This window comes from Drosophila subpulchrella, unplaced genomic scaffold (assembly GCF_014743375.2).
Source record: "Drosophila subpulchrella strain 33 F10 #4 breed RU33 unplaced genomic scaffold, RU_Dsub_v1.1 Primary Assembly Seq354, whole genome shotgun sequence".
NCBI classification, from domain to species: Eukaryota; Metazoa; Arthropoda; class Insecta; order Diptera; family Drosophilidae; genus Drosophila; species Drosophila subpulchrella.
This window is the reverse complement of record NW_023665577.1, coordinates 2,583,608-2,600,356: the sequence shown is the minus strand read 5'-3', so window position 1 is coordinate 2,600,356 and position 16,749 is coordinate 2,583,608. Positions and strand designations below refer to the sequence as shown.

Below are 16,749 nucleotides of genomic sequence, written 5' to 3'. Positions count from 1 at the left end.
GATAGCCTCAGCGTAAGTGTCAGTAAAAAAGCGAGATGCAAGATTAAGAATGGGAGAATGGACGAAGTCGAAAACCAAGCGAACGCGGCGAAAAAAGTTACAACTACAACAAAGATGGCGTGCCGTTAACAGAACAAAAAGTGCTGTTAACGGGGATATCGGTTATCGACTATCCAACATATTGGTGGCACCGTACTGTCGGTATGTTTCGGTATATACCAAATTACCAAATTGGAAATAACGATGGACAAACAAATTGTTTGCCAAAAGACGAAGCGATCGCGGCGAAAAAAGTAAGAAAACAAAAAACAACTACAACAAAGATGGCGTGCCGTTAACAGAACAAAAAGTGCTGTTAACTGGGTTATCGGTTATCCACTGTCCAACATATTGGTGGTACCGAACTGTCGGTATGTTTCGGTGTATACCAGAAATTTCCGACAGTATGGGCACACCAAAATGTTGGCAGCGACAGCCGAGACACACTCTTAACATTTGCATGTGACTGTATTCGAAATTCTGTCGACATATTTGGTATTTTCCCTGGTATATATATTACGGAAACTTGGCTGAAACCAGAGATATCTGACAATGAAGTTCTGTCAAACCATTTTAATGCCTATAGGACCGATCGCTCCTCACGTAGTGGAGGCGGTGTGCTGATTGCCGTTACCACTAGCCTCACATCTGAAAAAATTTACTATGATACCCATAACGAAATTGAATTTGTTAGTGTGAAAGTTTCCTTGCAATCCATATCTATTTTTGTTACATGTTCCTATATTCCACCTGGCTCTGATTTAATAATTTATGAGCACCATCTGTCTGCCATAAAATCTGTTCTATCCCTTCTTTCTAACAGAGACCTTTTGATTGTTTTGGGCGACTTTAATCTCCCTGATATCTTTTGGTCTTCTCCTACTGACTCACTTGTCGCTATACCCTTATCCGTCCATGATTTTGTAGATGGTCTTTTAGAATTATCGTTACAGGTAAGCTTTATACGGAATTCATTAAATAGACAACTAGATCTTGTGTTTGTTTCAGACCCGTCTGAAGTCACGGTATCTAGAATTGACGCTCTTGTTGTACCTGAAGACCGATATCATCCAACAATGGAATTGACAATCTGCCTCCCATGCGTTGATACCCTCTCTCCTTTAGTTCCTCAAACTAAAATGAGATGTTTTCGAAAATGTGACTATAGAAAACTTAACGATATGATTTCTCAATATAATTGGACAGACTTGTACAATTGTATGGATATTGAAAGTGCCACTGAACTATTCTATATAGTGTTAAATACTTTTTTTAATGAATGTGTTCCTGATAGGCTTCCTTCAAAGCTAAACAGGCCTCCTTGGTTTACCAATGCGCTTCAAAGACTTAAAAACCTTAAAACAAACACCTATAAAAAGTATAAAAAATCGGGTAAGCCATCTGATTTTTCGAAATATGTGGTGGCTCGATCGGACTTTAATGTTCTCAATAGTCATTGCTATTCTATGTATTTAAGTCGATGTAAATTCGAATTTTCAAATGATCCGAAGCAGTTTTATAACTTTGTTAATGCCAAGCGTAAGTCGTCGGCATTGCCTTCATCAGTACGTTTTAACTCAATGGAGGCATCGACGGATTCTGAAATTGCTGATTTATTTGCCGAGTTTTTCCAAACTACTTATAGTTCGGTTGCTTGGTCAAATTCTAACTACCCTAATCCCTTAAGCCTAGTACTCACATCGACGAAAACCGCGAGCTAACCATAGGAGTGAGCGAGAGGCAAACAGGCGGCTAAAGGTTTTCGTCGGGTCTGTTTTTCAGCGCGGTACTAAGATGAGCTAAGGAAATACCAGAAAAAATACCAGATTTCGCGAGTGAATTTTCGATGAACGCCGTTAGCCGCGGCCCAAAGAATAAGAAATTTAATCTTTGCCGGTGTTGGTGCAGAAGCGGTGGGGAATTTAAAAATTAAAAATGGAAGAAAAACACCCAAAACGGCTAAAGGTCAGTGCAGATGAAAAAGGATGCCTAATCCAAGCTGTTGCCCATTATTGTGGGACTTGACCGACAGGAAGCAGTACCACAACGGGTCAAATCCGCAGAATAGTTGAAGCGCTGGAGGAGATCCACTAGAAAATGCCAGTGGGATGGAACATGGAACATCGCTCGATCTCCGACGAGCTCTGCCCATTGAGGACTCCACCTCCACCAGCCACTTGACAGCTAAAGCGGAGATGGAGGACGCGCCGGCTTCTATAGGGAGGAGGAAATAAGGTCGCCCGCAAAGGGACAGCTGGAGGAGCCATTACCAGCCATTATTGGCCAGCTCGGAGCTGGACTACAGATGGCGCGGGAAAGATGGCGAAGCATTCGAGGGACGAGAAGGAAGCCTTAAGCTTCTAATTTACATAAATAAAAACATTCGTTGAAAATTTCATTTATTTTTATTTTAATTTCTTTGTGCACCGCAGACTCTCCTTTTTTAAATTGCTCCAATTGATTTGTTTTCCGTTTGTCAACAAACCCAGCTGCTTGACAGTAAGACCATGCCAACTTTGAAAACTTCGACCACACTACAAAGAATAAGATTTTTCGACTAGTGAAACTCTTAGCCGATCTGAGTACTAGGCTTTAAATAGGGCAAACTGTATTTTCACCCCTGAAATTACGGAAAGTTCTCTCATAAGAGACTTAGCAACAACAACGCCCGGTCCAGATGGACTCCCCGGGTGTGTGCTTCAGTTTTGTGCGTCAACCATATGTAAACCGATTCTTCAACTTTTTAATTTGTCTATTTCATCATCAGCATGGTTTTGTTAAGCGAAGATCGACCACCACCAACCTTCTTGAATTGTCATCTATTGTAATAAATGGATTTAAGAAAAAAATGCAGACTGACGTTATATATACAGATTTTAGTAAGGCCTTTGACTCTGTCAACCACTCTCTTCTATTATTCAAATTAAATCAGCTTGGGTTTCCATGTAAGCTATTAACTTGGATTTCAAGTTATTTGAATGGTAGGACTCAGAGGGTTATATTCAAGAACGCTGTTTCAAAATTGATCTACGTGACATCTGGAGTGCCTCAGGGTAGTCACTTGGGTCCTTTGCTGTTTACTTTGTTTATTAACGATCTTCCCTCTACCATAAAACATTCTCGTGTACTAATGTATGCTGATGATGTTAAGCTTTGTTTACCATATAACGATATAGCGTCGGGTTTCAACTTACAGTCAGATATTGATTGTTTTCAGGGATGGTGTGAGTATAACCTTTTAAATTTGAACTGCCTTAAATGCAACGTTATGACTTTTTATAGGGGTACTCCTACTTTTGTTAGTTACTCTCTTCAAAATACGTCACTCGACCGTATATATTCCGTTAATGACTTAGGCGTTCTTCTGGACCCAAAACTTAAATTTGACTGACACATAATGTCCACTGTCAACAAGGCCATGAGTGTTCTTGGGTTTATAAAGCGTTGGTCAAAAGAATTTGATGACCCTTATACAACCAAATTATTATTTACCTCCCTTGTCCGTCCTATTTTGGAATATTGTTCTTCGGTTTGGAGTCCACAATATCAAGTGCACATTGACCGTATTGAGTCGGTACAAAAAAAATTTCTTCTTTTTGCCCTTCGTAGTTTGAACTGGGATCAAAACGTAAGGCTACCTTCTTATCAGAGTAGATTACTATTGCTTAATTTACCTACACTTGTAAATCGTAGAACAATGCTTGGTACTATTTTTATGCAAAATCTTATTAGAGGTGATATTGATTCTGTAGAACTTGTAAACCGCCTAACTTTCAATGTCCCTGCTAGACTAACACGAAATTATTATCCCCTAAATTTGCCACGATGTACATCAAATTTTTGTCTGCACGAGCCCTTTCGCGTTCTATGTAATAATTATAACAATCTTTACCATTTAATTTGCACATCATCTTCTATCCCGGTATTAAAAACTAATATTTTAACTCATTTGCTTCATTCTTAGTTGCTTCTTTTATTTTCATTTGTGTCCCGTCTCTATTTGTTTTTTGTATCTTCCTCGCGAACTCGCATTTTTGCCCAAATTTATAGAAGGGCCCCGCGCGTAACAAGCACGTTGGGCCACTTGTTTGTACTGCTCGTAGTGCATCAACGTCCATCATATATATACCGAAATATACCGACGGTACTGTCTCACCAAAATCTTGGCAGCGATAGCCGAGACACCCTCCTAACATTTGCGTGTGACCGTACTTTTGCGCAGTTTTGAGTACATAGTATCGATAGAATGTCTCCCATCTCTAAAGTACAGTGCTCTTCTTCTTTGAACCGTGTTTTTCTGCATTAAAATATTTTATTTTTAATATTTGTACAATTTCCCTGCTTGTAGACCAATAAAATAAACAAGAACCAGCAAAAGTCCCTCCTCAGTTGTTTTATTTTCGTTTTTCGCCCGAAAGGCCTGATCTCGCCCAGATGTTCTAACCTGTTGCGTTTGTTTCTCCCATCGACAGCCGCCACATCCGCATCTGCATCTCGCATCCCACCACGTAAACGCGGCAGGCCGAAGACCAAGGTCGAGGACCTGACGCCCAAGCCGAAGCTCCTGGACAAACTGCAGGCGGCGACCTTGAACGAGGAGGCCAGCGAGCCGGCGGTGTACGCCTCCACGACGAAGGGTGAGTCCCGATCCTGACGAGGGTCCTGCTCCTGGGCAATCCCCAAGCTAATTCCGTTCTACACCCGCAGGTGGTGTCAAGCTCCTCTTCAATGGCCACCTGTTCAAGTTCTCGTTCCGCAAGGCGGACTACTCGGTGTTCCAGTGCTGCTACCGGGAGCACGGCGAGGAGTGCAAGGTGCGCGTGGTGTGCGACCAGAAGAGGGTCTTCCCCTACGAGGGCGAGCACGTCCACTTCATGCAGGCCAGCGACAAGAGCTGCCTGCCCTCGCAGTTCATGCCGGGCGACTCGGGAGCCATATCCACGATGTCCTCCAACAAGGACACCAAGGTGGAACTGCTGATCAAAAACACCACGAAGCTGGAGGATTCCGACGCCAAGGAGGACGAAGACTTCGAGGAGTTTGAGATTCAGGAGATAGACGAGATCGAGTTGGACGAACCGCTGCCAGAGAAGACGGCCTCCAAGGAGGAGGAGCAGGTGGACCCCAATGATTTCCGCGAAAAGATCAAGCGACGCCTCCAGAAGGCTCTGCAGAGCAAGAAGAAGTGACACTAAATACGCCTTAAACTTCAAATTATACTTTCTATATTCACTTGAGGACAAGGAGGTGGACTACAATTGCTTTCACGCCTCCAAAAGGCTCTGCAGAGCAAGAAGTGACACTAGATACGCCTTAAACTTCAAATAATACCTTCTATATTCACTTGAGGACATTTCCGCTTAAAGATCTAGCGACGCCTACAGGAGGGCCTGCAAAACAATAAGAAGTTACACTGAATATGCCTTAGAGCTCACATTATACTTTCTATATTCATTTGGGTTTTAAACACCCCTACTAAGTACTAAATAATTAAGTTTTTCGTAATAAAACGATGTCAATAAATCAGATCTTCAGCCAAAACATTTGAATAGATTATAAGCTCTAACTCCGTAATACTTAAATGTACCCAGAACCCATTCAACCGATAAATAACCAAAGCTTTTTCATGTCTTTCAGTTACACAACACGTCCGCAACTGTGGTCCGCAGATGTTCCTGATCAGCCGCAAGGGCGGCACTCTGCTGACCATCAACAACTTTGTCTACCGGTCCAATCTTAAGTTTTTCGGGAAGAAAAATGATATTCTGTACTGGGAGTGCGTCCAAAACCGATCGGTCAAGTGCCGCAGCCGCTTGAAGACCATCGGAGATGATCTCTATGTAACCAATGGTTTGTGAAGTGAAACAAAAGCGCAAAACCGAATAATGCTTTACTTTCGTAACCACAGATGTGCACAACCACATGGGCGACAACAAGCGCATTGAGGCGGCCAAGGCGGCTGGGATGCTTATCCACAAAAAGTTGAGTTCCCTCACGGCCGCCGACAAAATACAGGGCTCCTGGAAAATGGAGAGCGAGGTCAATCTGGACCAGCTGCCCAAGATGTAACCGCTTCTCGACATTCCCACCCACACGTCCGAGTTCTGTTAAGGCTAAGCTAATGTATTTCACTATTGTTCTTGCAAAGTATCTTTCTAATTTAGACTGAGTGTCCCGAGCCTAGTTAGGATGGGTAAGTAGCCTGTTAATATGGGATCTCACGGTACTTTTTTTTAATTTGCGAAGTCCCGGGTCCTTTTATTTATTCTGTTCCCATTGCTTAGACGCTTTTGGTCACGGCAATGGCTTGAGTTACGTAGAAACTATGAACTTGTAATAAAATCAGATGAACATCTAAACGAGTTGCAATTAAATGATCTCGCTTACGATTCAAGAGTATTTTCCCTAGTTGAATCTCTTAATAGACAATCTTCTGTAATCGCTTTCTACTGAGTTACATTATACATTACGCATACAAATTAGAAATCAATCTGCAAAAATATATCCCATTATAATATAATGTATTTTTATGGTTTGATTATTCATGATTACGATTATATCTAGTAATCTAATTTATTTTTAGTTTTACTTAAAAATATTTAATTTTGTGTTTAAGAATATCTAATCTTTTCAAGAAATGCGTATTATAAGTGTTGTTTTTTTTGGTAAGCTATCGTTTGTCTCCTCAAATTAAGAAATAGTTCTACATTTTTCCAATTTATTGTAATTACGTTTTGACTGTTGTAATGAAGCGTGAGCACTAAAAGTTGGAATATTCTGAGATCGCATCCAGAGGACTTAAATCTCTTAGCTTCAAGGTGAGATTGATAATCAAGTATTGTAGGCCCTAATCGGTAGTGATCCAAGGCATCTTTAGACTGCCCAGCTTGGTCCTGACATTGTTGTGGTTGTGCGAGGAGCAAGTGCTTCGGTATTTTACCTCGGAGTCCACCATAAAAGTGGAAGCTCGGGCTTTACAACCCTTATGGTGATACATGCATCGCCATGATCCGATTAGGTTATCCTTTCCCAGAATTCGATGGACGATAAAATGTTCATTGGCTATGATCAGCTTCGGACGCCTGTGGGCAGCCAGATTGAACTCCGCGGGCCCGTCGTATTGCTGGCCCTTTCTCGAGTAACGCCGACGAACTGAAACAAATTAGAAAATCTCGTGTCAGAAAATTATATTGATTACATGCACAAAGATCATTTTAAAGCTAGCTTTAGTGATTAAAACAGTATACAAGATTTTTCTATTATCATTTATTTCTTTTTGTTTCGTTTTGTAAATTGCTTAAATCTATCAGGACTTAAACAACGTTTCACTTAGCTTAGATTCAGGTGGCTCGATTTGCAGTATGTAGTCTTTGGACTATTATAAACTTACCCAAAAATGTATATATTGAAAAAATAGTTTTTGATTTGTGATGCTATTCAATTTTTGTAGGTGTACAAATCATATGGCACCGGTCATTATTGTTATAACTAGCTATATTAAGAAAAATTAAAGTGTGTTTAAATTTTGTCTTTTAAAGCCTACATTGTTTTCGCGTAGTTTTTAAGAATATTGATTGAAGACCTTCAGATAGTGGCTTACAATTGTCCGAAGACTACAAAAAAGATGCTCCATCGCTCACCGTAGCATAGGTACTCTACATCGACATTAGTTCAAAAATCTAGTCAAAACCACAGACATTTGTGAGCCCACAGCCCAGGAAGCTAGTAGTCCTTGCTGATGAAGACGGCGCCGTGGGCCTGGTGCTGCTGCATCAGAGCCATCATTTGCGGCGTCTGCACGTGGGGCAGGGAGAGCGGCATCGCCAGTGACATGGAGACGGGAACAGGTACCGTCACCGGCATGGCCAGGTGGGTGGGAGCTGTGGCGTACGTGGGCGTGGGAATCGGCGCCACCTGGGTCATCATCTCCACCGTAGATGTCGTCGAGGTGACGACTGGGTTTGGATTAGGTGTTGAATTCTTGGTCGCCGGCACGGTGCCATTTGCCTTGGCCTGGCAGTAAAGCTGGCACAGCGGCAGCAGTTCCTTGTGGCGTCTCTTGATATGGCTGAGGAAGTTACCGGTGGACTTGGTGGTGCCGGAGATCAGTCCGAAGCAGGTGGTGCAGGTGGCCTGAATGGCGCCTGGCGTCTTCTGGTTTGGCTGGATGTTCTTGTAGAACTTACCGTCCAGAATCTTGGGCAGGGTGAAGGGTTTCCGGAACGACTCATCGTCGCTCAGGTAGGTTACGGCCAGGGCGGCCACAGCAGCATCCGTTGGCTGGGCAGGCGTGGGCGAAGGCTCCATTTTGATCTCAACTGCAAGATTACAAATTTCAGAAGTTAGTAGGAAGTTTAAAGTATTCTAAAGCTAAACTAAGTGTAGAACCAACACGCATAACTACAAATTTTGTACACATTTAGTTTAATTTATTTAGATTAGGCTAGGTCTGTAGTCTAGGGAGTAAATTAGATGGCTGCCTACTGCAGCTCCGGAAACTCGTCCAGCAAGTCAGACGAGAGATCCATTGAGCTGACCTCCGGGCCGTGGGTGTGTGGAGCGCCTGCGATGCGCAGGGTGACATCCTGTATCTTGGAGGTCACCAGGGTGGCCCGACAGCTGTGCTTCACGTACCGCGAGCACCGCCAGAAGACGTTCTTCAGGCTCTGGCGGTTCACCACGTACCGATAGCCCTCGAAGACCAGCATCACCCTGCCCCGCTGCGTGGTGGTGTACTGGATGCTGGCGCTGGTGGTCTTGTCCTCGAAGAGCGCCTTCAGGGATTGGATGACACCTGGAACGGGAGAGGAGGAGGAGGTTCACAGACATTAGTTGGGGTTATTTTTGGAGTTCCGGCTGTGGTAACTAGCTACTGCACAAGAGGTGGGAGGAGAAGTTCTGTTACAGGCATTTATTTTCAGTTTACAAACGCAACAAACAATTTAATCTACTGCCCGGGCTTGACCACCATGACTTTAAGAGTGGACAGCTTGTGGTTAATGAACTGCTGGACTGCGGATGAGGTAAGCTGTTCGCCGCGCAGGGCAAACACTTGGCACACATGGGCTGCAAAGATAGGATGTGATACGGGTAAGAGTTACGGGTAAAGCCTCTATAATGTACTTATGACGTCCTGCAGCAGATCCTTGTCGGTGGCCTCGTTCCGCTGGGCCATGAGTGCCAGCTTCTCCTTGCCAATCACCAGATCCATCACCCGGAACGTGTAGACGGCCGGCATGGGGATGTAGGCCTTGGCCAGAGCAGCCTTGGACACAAAGAGGCGACTGCCGTCGAACAGGGGAATGGCATCCTCGTCGCGGGGCGGTTTTTCCGTCCCATCTGTGACCGGTTTCTTGGAGTTCTCCACGGGCTTCGGCACTTCAGTGTCCTCCTTTGGGACTTCTGCAATGGCACATTATGGCAAAAACAATCAATATACTTTGCTTTTGGGAGACCACCGAAAACATAAACAAAATAAAACACAGTTCATGCGGTTCCTAAAAGGGGTCTTTATTTCGGTTAAATTAATAAGCATTCGCCTACACTTGCAGCACATTTCAGTCGGGGGTGTTTTCTGGGCAGTTTGCCCTATTATTAATCACTTTCATTGCTCAATTTCACACAAAAATGCCTTAATTATTTATTTCAGCACGCCCACGAGTCAAGCCAAAAAAAAAGCCAAAAAGAAATGAAATGGCAGCAGATAACCAGGGTTGCACTGGATGTACAGTGAGACTTTGGCTAGGGGGTACTCAAAGTTTCCATTGAAAAAAAGGAAGACACCTTATGTTATATTAATAAATTAAAAACATTATTTAAATTAATAAATTACATTCTAGTAAAGTTTAATTTTATTTGTTTTTTTCGGTTTTCTGTAAAGTTAAACTTAACTAACCTTCAATTGGGACCACAAAAAGCTTTTATTCTTAATATCTTATTTTAAATAAGAATTATAATATTAAGAACTCCTTGGCTGGAATAAATGATAATTATATATACGATACATCTGCCCTCGCCAGTAGCTACTGTACTCACGCTGTTGCAGCCCTGGATTTGTACGCTTGATCCGGCAACTCTGCAAAAATGTCGCCACAGCTCGGTTGTGAAAAAAATGCAAGTGAATTTAGCGAATTGTTAAATTGTTAAACAAAAGGTGCAATCAAAGAGTTAAACTGCCCGAAATAAGTGCATAGTGTTGGTGGAATCCCGGCTGTGAACGAAAAGCCCGCCTCCCAAAGAAAGGCGCTTGAGTGTCTTGTGATGAAGATGAAAAGAAAACCAACGACGCCTCCTCAAATTTCAGTAAAAGTATTGCAAATATTGTGTACAATTGTTAAAAAATGTGAAATTGCAATGCGAATGCAATGTTAATAAAGTATAGAAACTATGGCGGCGCAGGCATATATTATTTGGCGGATCATCTTGGGCTGTCCAGTTGTCAGAGCCTCCTAATCAATACCCGTTCCTCCCACTCCAAATTGTGTCTTGCAGACGAACTGGAGGATGACTTCAAGGTGCACCTACCGCTGCTGGTGTCCAGGAAGAGGAAGACGCTGGCCAGCCACCGCAAGCAGAACTTCGACCACCTGGAGGTGAGCTTCACCAGGAGCAATCGGGGCAACAACCTGCTGACCATCGACGGGAAGCCCTTCACCCTCAACCGCCGGATCAAGGACGTCTGCTACTGGGAGTGCGTCAAGCTGCGCTGCAAGTACATCAAGTGCTCCGCCCGCGTGGTGACCAAGTCCAATCGGATCTCGGCTCTTCGCGGGCTCCACAACCATCCATAAGTTACGAACTACCTGTGCCATCTCATTAGTCCAATAAAGGTGTTTCCGTTGAGCAAAAAGCCATCTTCCGCCTCTCCTGCCTTTGTAGTTTCTGTAGTGTCCCCAAGACAATCACAGGAGGCCTTCTCACTAATCTCTCCCACTCCTTGCAGCCTGCTATCAACTGGTGGCCAATCGCCGTGGCGGTAAGAACCTGATCTTCCAGGGGCACATGTACTCCGTGGAGCGCAAGTACCGGAACAGCATCAACTGGGTCTGCTCCAAGAACAGCAACAGTGCGCTCCGCTGCCCGGCGAGGTGCGTCACCAATCCGGAAAGTAGCACCGGCATCAAGCTGAGCCACCGGCACCACAACCACCCGGCGGATTCCTTCAAACTGCACAAGCGTAGTCGGAAGCGACCTGGCAAGCGGGGCAGCAGCTAGCCATACTCCTAATCCTGGATCGCCGATTGTTAGTTTAAGCTAATTAGTCTTATTTTATATCTCTTTGTTATCACATTGTTACATTTTGGTGAAAGGAAACACTATTCATTTGTTTGTTGAATTCAACTAATCATTTATGTATTTAACTCTAATGCTGGCTAAACTATTTTTCATAACCTGAGCACTAGTTTTAAGCGGATCATTCGGTTCACAAAGACATCGCCTTATTAATACCTAATCAGCACAATAACCCATACATTTAATATAGTATTAAGCTTTAAACATTCCTTACCATTTGTGACTTACCCACTATGGCGATTTCTTAACAGGTTCCCGGCATCGTAGTGTTTATAAACAGAACGGATTTACGATTATCGATGGCTACCGCTTTGTGATCGGCACTACGAATCTCCGTCGCACGTACTTGAAGTGCGCCAACTTCCGCAGCAATTGCCGGGCCCGGGCCATTGTAAATAGGGACACGAACAAAGTGCGGATGAGGCACGAGGGCCACAATCACAGCCGCAAAGATGTGGTGAGCGGACGTAACTCTAAGAAGTAGCAGGTACCAAAGCTGTCTTAAGGAATAAACAAACTGTTTCCGTTGAAAAATGTTCGCCTGCTTTTCACTACCCATAAAAACCATTTTGCCCTTACATGTTAACATTTTAATTTAAACCGTAGACCGTCCACTAACTGAATTTGTTGATTTTTTTGCAGATAACTCCAGGCTAGCGCAGTATGTGCGCTCCAATCGAGGCACCGATCTCGTTTACCACGAGGGAAACACCTACACGCCCAATGAAAAGTTGAGGGAAGGCCAAAAGAGTCGAGACTGGAAGTGTTCAATGTATCACAAGGCCAAGTGCCGAGCTCGCCTGGTCACCCGTATCACCAGGGAAGGGGATGTTATCCACGTAACCAGCAACCTGCATACGCATCCCACAATGTACACCATGCACAAAATGGACGCTCGCGTGGATGACCGGAAACTTTGCCTCGAGAGGAATCCACTCTGCGTTAACACACGATCGATAAAAATGTAGAAAAATGTTGCTAGGTCTACCATGATCTCCGACTCAATCGAATACGGAAAAACTTTTAGGTGAAGAGTTTAATCTGTACGGAATTTAAGGTCATCATTGCCATTAGCTTTGAAACAAATCGAAGCTAGCTGAATTCCCAAAGAATTTTAATTGTAATTTATTAAAAATTTACCAAAATCAAAGACATCTTTATAATTTACACTTGTTTTGAAACGTTACAATTTTCATTATAATATATAACATTTAGTTGCTTTATTTCTCTATATTTAGTCTGTAAGCCCACAAATTTTATTTTAACTTTTCCGACCACTACTAATATAAGTATACATTTTATTTTACAGGATTCGAGAAGAACTTGCCAGTAGACACGGTATATGACGGAGACGGAAACGTGATGCACTTCATTCCCAACATTCAAACCATTCGCAGTCAGAAAAAGACCATACAGCTATTGTTTAACAAATATGTCTATACCAAAAGCAACACTCACGGAAGCACCACATACTGGCACTGCCGCAGCCGTCGCAACGGAAGAAGCCCGTGCAACGCTCGCTTCCTCATCACTAAGCTAAGGAACGGGCGGTACAAGGTTTGTCTGTCCCAGCCGGAGCACAATCATCCGCCTACGAAGCGCCGCTACAAACAGAAAAATTAGATTTTAAGCTGAGCGAAATATAAACGCGCCATGACTTGGCAAACAGCACTACACCGCCTCTTAATTTGTAGTTGTAGCGAGTAATTTAGCAGTTGACAATTTACTAATCACAATGTGTACCCTCTCCGTCCACAGAAAGCAGCGTGGCCATCTACTCGGCCACTTCCCGGGGAAGAATGCAACTGATCTACGGCGGGCAGCCGTTCATCTTCGAGAAGACGCTGAAGCTATCTTCGGGGGAGGAGAAGCGCTTCTGGCGCTGCAACCAGTGGTGGAACCAGAAGTGTCGCTCCCGCGTCTTCACCATCAATGATGTCGTCTGTCCGCTTAACCGATTCCACACGCACGAGGAGATTGTGCGGCGCAAGAAGCGCGTGCGTCGGGTGCCGCCTGTGGAGACGATTGCCAAGGTGGTCACCACCACAGCATCCAGGCAACAGCAGCAGCTGCAGCAGTCCCAGCAGCAACAAGACATTCAGCTGACCAGCGATGCCATTCTGACCAATGCTGGAGCCATGCTCGAGGACGAATCTCCAGCCACGATTGATGTCAGTGAGCTGGGAATGCATCTGAAGTACGAGGAAATCGTAGCGGATGTCACGGGCATTGTGGGAGCCACACGAGTGGTCAGTCGACGGAAGTGATGGCCAACTTTTTACGAAGATGACTTGATTTTACTCCATAGAAAATTCGAAGCACCATAATTTTTTAACTTGCCACGTCTAAAACTAAGAGCTAGATACTTTTGTTGAATTTAAAGAAGGCTAATTACAGTTATTAACCTATATAAAAAATTTAACTATTATTTAAGATACAAATATTTTTATTTTCCAAACTTTCCCTTCATATCTGTTTCGTATTTGATAATGGCTGCATAATTTCATCTGTCATTTCTGAGAATCTTCTATAGATTAATTTCTGTACTTTCTGTCGACTCGACTCGTTTTACTCCCTTAGACGGACAAGCTAAGTTAGCAATTATGATTCAGCTTATAAAAACTTAAATATATGTATGTAAATGTAATAAACGTAAGCCCAAAACAATGCAATTGAATCGTTTTAGAGTCCACGAAACTTCTTCAGCTGCAGTTTGAGTACTCTCCAACCTAAATCGCGCCTTACTAACCAACCGGATCACACACTTTTTCTTCCAGGTGAAGCTCCTCAGTTTTACTTCAGCAAGGGTCAGCGTGAGTCCATCAAGCTGAACTACGGCGGCCACAGCTACGTGAAGTTCATGGAGAACGGTCGCGGAACCAAGTGGATCTGTGCCACCCGCTCCACCACAAAGTGTCGTGCCCGCATCCGCACCACGAAAAATAATCGCCTGGAAGTGCTGCATGCCCCCCACAATCACGACCTTTCGCCAACGAAGAAAGAACGAGGACGACATCGTCAAAGGATGAAGTCCGGAAAGTAATTGAGAGTAACTAGCAACACAGCCAACTTTTTACTAGGGGCTTTCTAGTATTGAAATACTTTTTATTCCTTTTCAGTGTGCATTATATGATTTTTGTAATGCGAAGAATGATCTTATCAGACTATTTGTTTATAATATAAGCAAACTAATACTGAAGATGAAGAACCTAAATTTTGTATTCCAATTTGAAAAGACGTTTTTATCATATCACTTTTAAAACAATTTTGTTTTAGTTTGCTTTAAAAATGTGTGTTATAGCCAACTGTTTTTCCAATAAGTTTAATTTGTAATTAACACATACAGCCAAATGTTTGTCTTCTTTTTTAAATTACTTTTTAAACTATTTAAGATACGACATTTCTGAACTAGCCATAGGTAGATTGATATATTGTCCATATCTACTAAACAACGAGTTATAGCTCATAAAGCATATTTTTTTTATTGATAGAAATAACTTGTTTTGGATTCCGAAACGCGTAAGAACTTTACCGCTATAAATAAAAATGCTGAAGACTTGCGAAATGATTCAAACATTCTAATCAATTGAAGAATCAATTATAATAAAATGTTGATATTGGTGTGAAATCTAATTCATATATATAAATCCCTCTTTGATGATGAAGAGTTTTCTGCTTTCTCCGTAGCATGTATTATATTGAAACATGAAAAGCACATCCAAGCACCCCCCGGGCATGTGATGCAAAAAGTTTTGACCTTTTTCAAGTTCTTCCTGCCGGCCTTAAGACAACTGACACATTGTCCACAAGCTCTAGGTCCGACCAGCATAAGATAATGCTGATTCCAGGAGGTACTAACTAGATTTTCCATATGGTCAAACCTAAAGGTCGTAAGCTTTTTTGTCGCATCCATTGTTAATTTTGGAGTGCCCCGTAGTGATTGTTCTTTTCCGGCAGGAACCTTTAGTCGCAAAATATGAATACGTGTCCCGATATCTGCAAGGATTAATTATCTAAGTAATAGATATATAATAAATTATTGCAGGAATTGTGGACCAGTTGTTAAGCCAAGTGAGAACTTTAGTTGCCTGAATTAAAATTTTTATTTCTACATGTGCGTATTGGCAATACGTTGAAAATAGGAAGTTAAAATACAGTTTTCCGTAGCTTACAATAAAAAACGAAGTGATGGACATTACGAAGTTTTGTTCAATGAAATAAAATTGCACTGCTATATTTTTATGGTTGTGTAAGTGAAACCGCAATTTGGACATAATATTAAAAAACCTCAAATAGGGATTGACTCGTTTGGATGAGTACTTTCTGAATATGAAATCCAAACTACGGTTACATTTTTCGTGTACAGTGCTATCTTTTATCAAGGGGTTAGGTTGTCGCTGAAATTAAAAAACTTAAATTAGGATTGAAATGAATATCATATAATTATGTTCTTAAGGAGTGTAGTTCCTCGAAGCAGGGTTCGCACATCCAGTTGCTTCCTGGGCATGTGTCACAGAGTGTGTTGATCCGTCTAAGCCCTGTCCTGTTGTTTTTAAGGCAGTTAACACATTTTCCCTTTAAGCGAGGCAATCCCACATGCACAAAGTTGTGCTGATTGGAAGCGGTGCGGATTATGTTGTCCGGGTTCTTCAAGTTAAGCTTACGTGCGGGCTCCACACTAATCACTTTTTCGGCAACCAAGCGGACCGCGGGTAGAATTTTCCCCACTCGATTATGTCGAACTTTTTGAATAGGTTGTATTATTTGTACAACCCTAACACCTGTAAAAGCGGAGAAGAATACATAACAATTTAGTTAGTTAATGAATTACTCATCAAAATAAAGTTAATTACAAAGAGAAATCAATCTGTACGGAGTGAAAAGAAAAAGGTTCGATGAATATTAGATAACTAGTTCAACTTTTATTCAAATTCATAGTTATAAATCCATATATCCAAGGAAATTGGTCCAGTTTGTAAGTTAAGCTTTACCTTGAACATTATCTGAAAGAAAATTAAAATAAATATTTTAATTTTTTAAGAATTCCTGCCAAAGTCATGTCAACTACTTGTATCTACTTTAGGCAGTTGACACTTACAGTTTAATTTTCCTTTTTATCAAGGCGAGACTTCCAATCAACGACTCTGGGGACAAATGTCTTTAGCCGTTCGGGTGGCTTATGATTGTGAAATCCGCGGATTGATTTTATTGATTTAATGTGGGTGGTCAGGGCCGAGGTGCAGTGCATCTTTTTATACATAGAGCAACGCCAGAAGGCCAAACATTTCTCTGGATTCCTGGTGTGGCAGGTGAATGTGAATCCCTCGTGGACAAGCTTTCCTCGATCGTCGTAGGTAAGCACTGAAATGAAAATACCTAGTTAGTAGATAGACACAGGAATAACACGTACTTTTCAAA

The 16,749-nt window shown here is 42.4% G+C and overlaps 5 protein-coding genes across 24 annotated transcripts in view; 4 read left to right on the top strand and 1 right to left on the bottom strand.

Moving 5' to 3' along the window:
* The window catches only part of LOC119559869 (modifier of mdg4-like), a 34,070-nt gene that overhangs the window by 10,032 nt on the left and 7,289 nt on the right, over positions 1-16,749 (bottom strand). The window contains exons 5-6 of one of the 19 annotated variants that reach the window (XM_037872987.1): positions 9,163-9,441; positions 8,936-9,105 (exon numbers count right to left, since the gene is read on the bottom strand). The exons of 13 other annotated variants lie outside the window; for them this stretch is intronic. In XM_037872987.1, coding sequence (XP_037728915.1) covers positions 8,987-9,105; positions 9,163-9,441 — 398 coding nt within the window. In that variant the 3' untranslated portion in view covers positions 8,936-8,986. Of the gene's footprint in view, positions 1-6,739; positions 7,192-7,289; positions 8,358-8,500; positions 8,834-8,935; positions 9,106-9,162; positions 9,442-15,534; positions 16,113-16,429; positions 16,693-16,749 lie in introns of those variants that run through there. 5 more of the 19 variants (XM_037872992.1, XM_037872979.1, XM_037872991.1 and 2 more) reach the window with 5 other exon arrangements.
* LOC119559873 lies at positions 5,226-6,611 on the top strand. The gene is made up of 2 exons (XM_037873004.1): positions 5,226-5,889; positions 5,948-6,611. Exons 1-2 carry the CDS (start codon positions 5,709-5,711, stop codon positions 6,106-6,108), a joined length of 342 nt encoding a protein of 113 aa, XP_037728932.1. The 5' UTR covers positions 5,226-5,708; the 3' UTR covers positions 6,109-6,611.
* LOC119559872 lies at positions 10,113-11,123 on the top strand. 2 transcript variants are annotated; one of them, XM_037873003.1, is made up of 3 exons: positions 10,113-10,476; positions 10,531-10,922; positions 10,982-11,123. In XM_037873003.1, exons 1-2 carry the CDS (start codon positions 10,404-10,406, stop codon positions 10,827-10,829), a joined length of 372 nt encoding a protein of 123 aa, XP_037728931.1. In that variant the 5' UTR covers positions 10,113-10,403; the 3' UTR covers positions 10,830-10,922; positions 10,982-11,123. The 2 variants fall into 2 exon arrangements, with proteins under 2 accessions (XP_037728931.1, XP_037728930.1); XM_037873002.1 differs by having other exon boundaries at positions 10,113-10,922.
* LOC119559874 lies at positions 10,990-11,718 on the top strand. Its single transcript, XM_037873005.1, has 2 exons — positions 10,990-11,281; positions 11,583-11,718. Exon 1 carries the CDS (start codon positions 11,041-11,043, stop codon positions 11,251-11,253), a length of 213 nt encoding a protein of 70 aa, XP_037728933.1. The 5' UTR covers positions 10,990-11,040; the 3' UTR covers positions 11,254-11,281; positions 11,583-11,718.
* On the top strand, positions 12,979-15,295 carry LOC119559871. The gene has a single exon (XM_037873001.1). It carries the CDS (start codon positions 13,131-13,133, stop codon positions 13,596-13,598), a length of 468 nt encoding a protein of 155 aa, XP_037728929.1. The 5' UTR covers positions 12,979-13,130; the 3' UTR covers positions 13,599-15,295.

Coding starts and splice junctions, on each gene's coding strand:
- LOC119559872 (XM_037873002.1), top strand. CDS start 10,404: ATGTTAATAAAGTATAGAAACTATGGCGGCGCAGGCATATATTATTTG.
- LOC119559871 (XM_037873001.1), top strand. CDS start 13,131: ATGCAACTGATCTACGGCGGGCAGCCGTTCATCTTCGAGAAGACGCTG.
- LOC119559874 (XM_037873005.1), top strand. CDS start 11,041: ATGTACTCCGTGGAGCGCAAGTACCGGAACAGCATCAACTGGGTCTGC.
- LOC119559873 (XM_037873004.1), top strand. CDS start 5,709: ATGTTCCTGATCAGCCGCAAGGGCGGCACTCTGCTGACCATCAACAAC. Junction 5,890..5,947: donor TGATCTCTATGTAACCAATG/GTTTGTGAAGTG, acceptor TCGTAACCACAG/ATGTGCACAACCACATGGGC.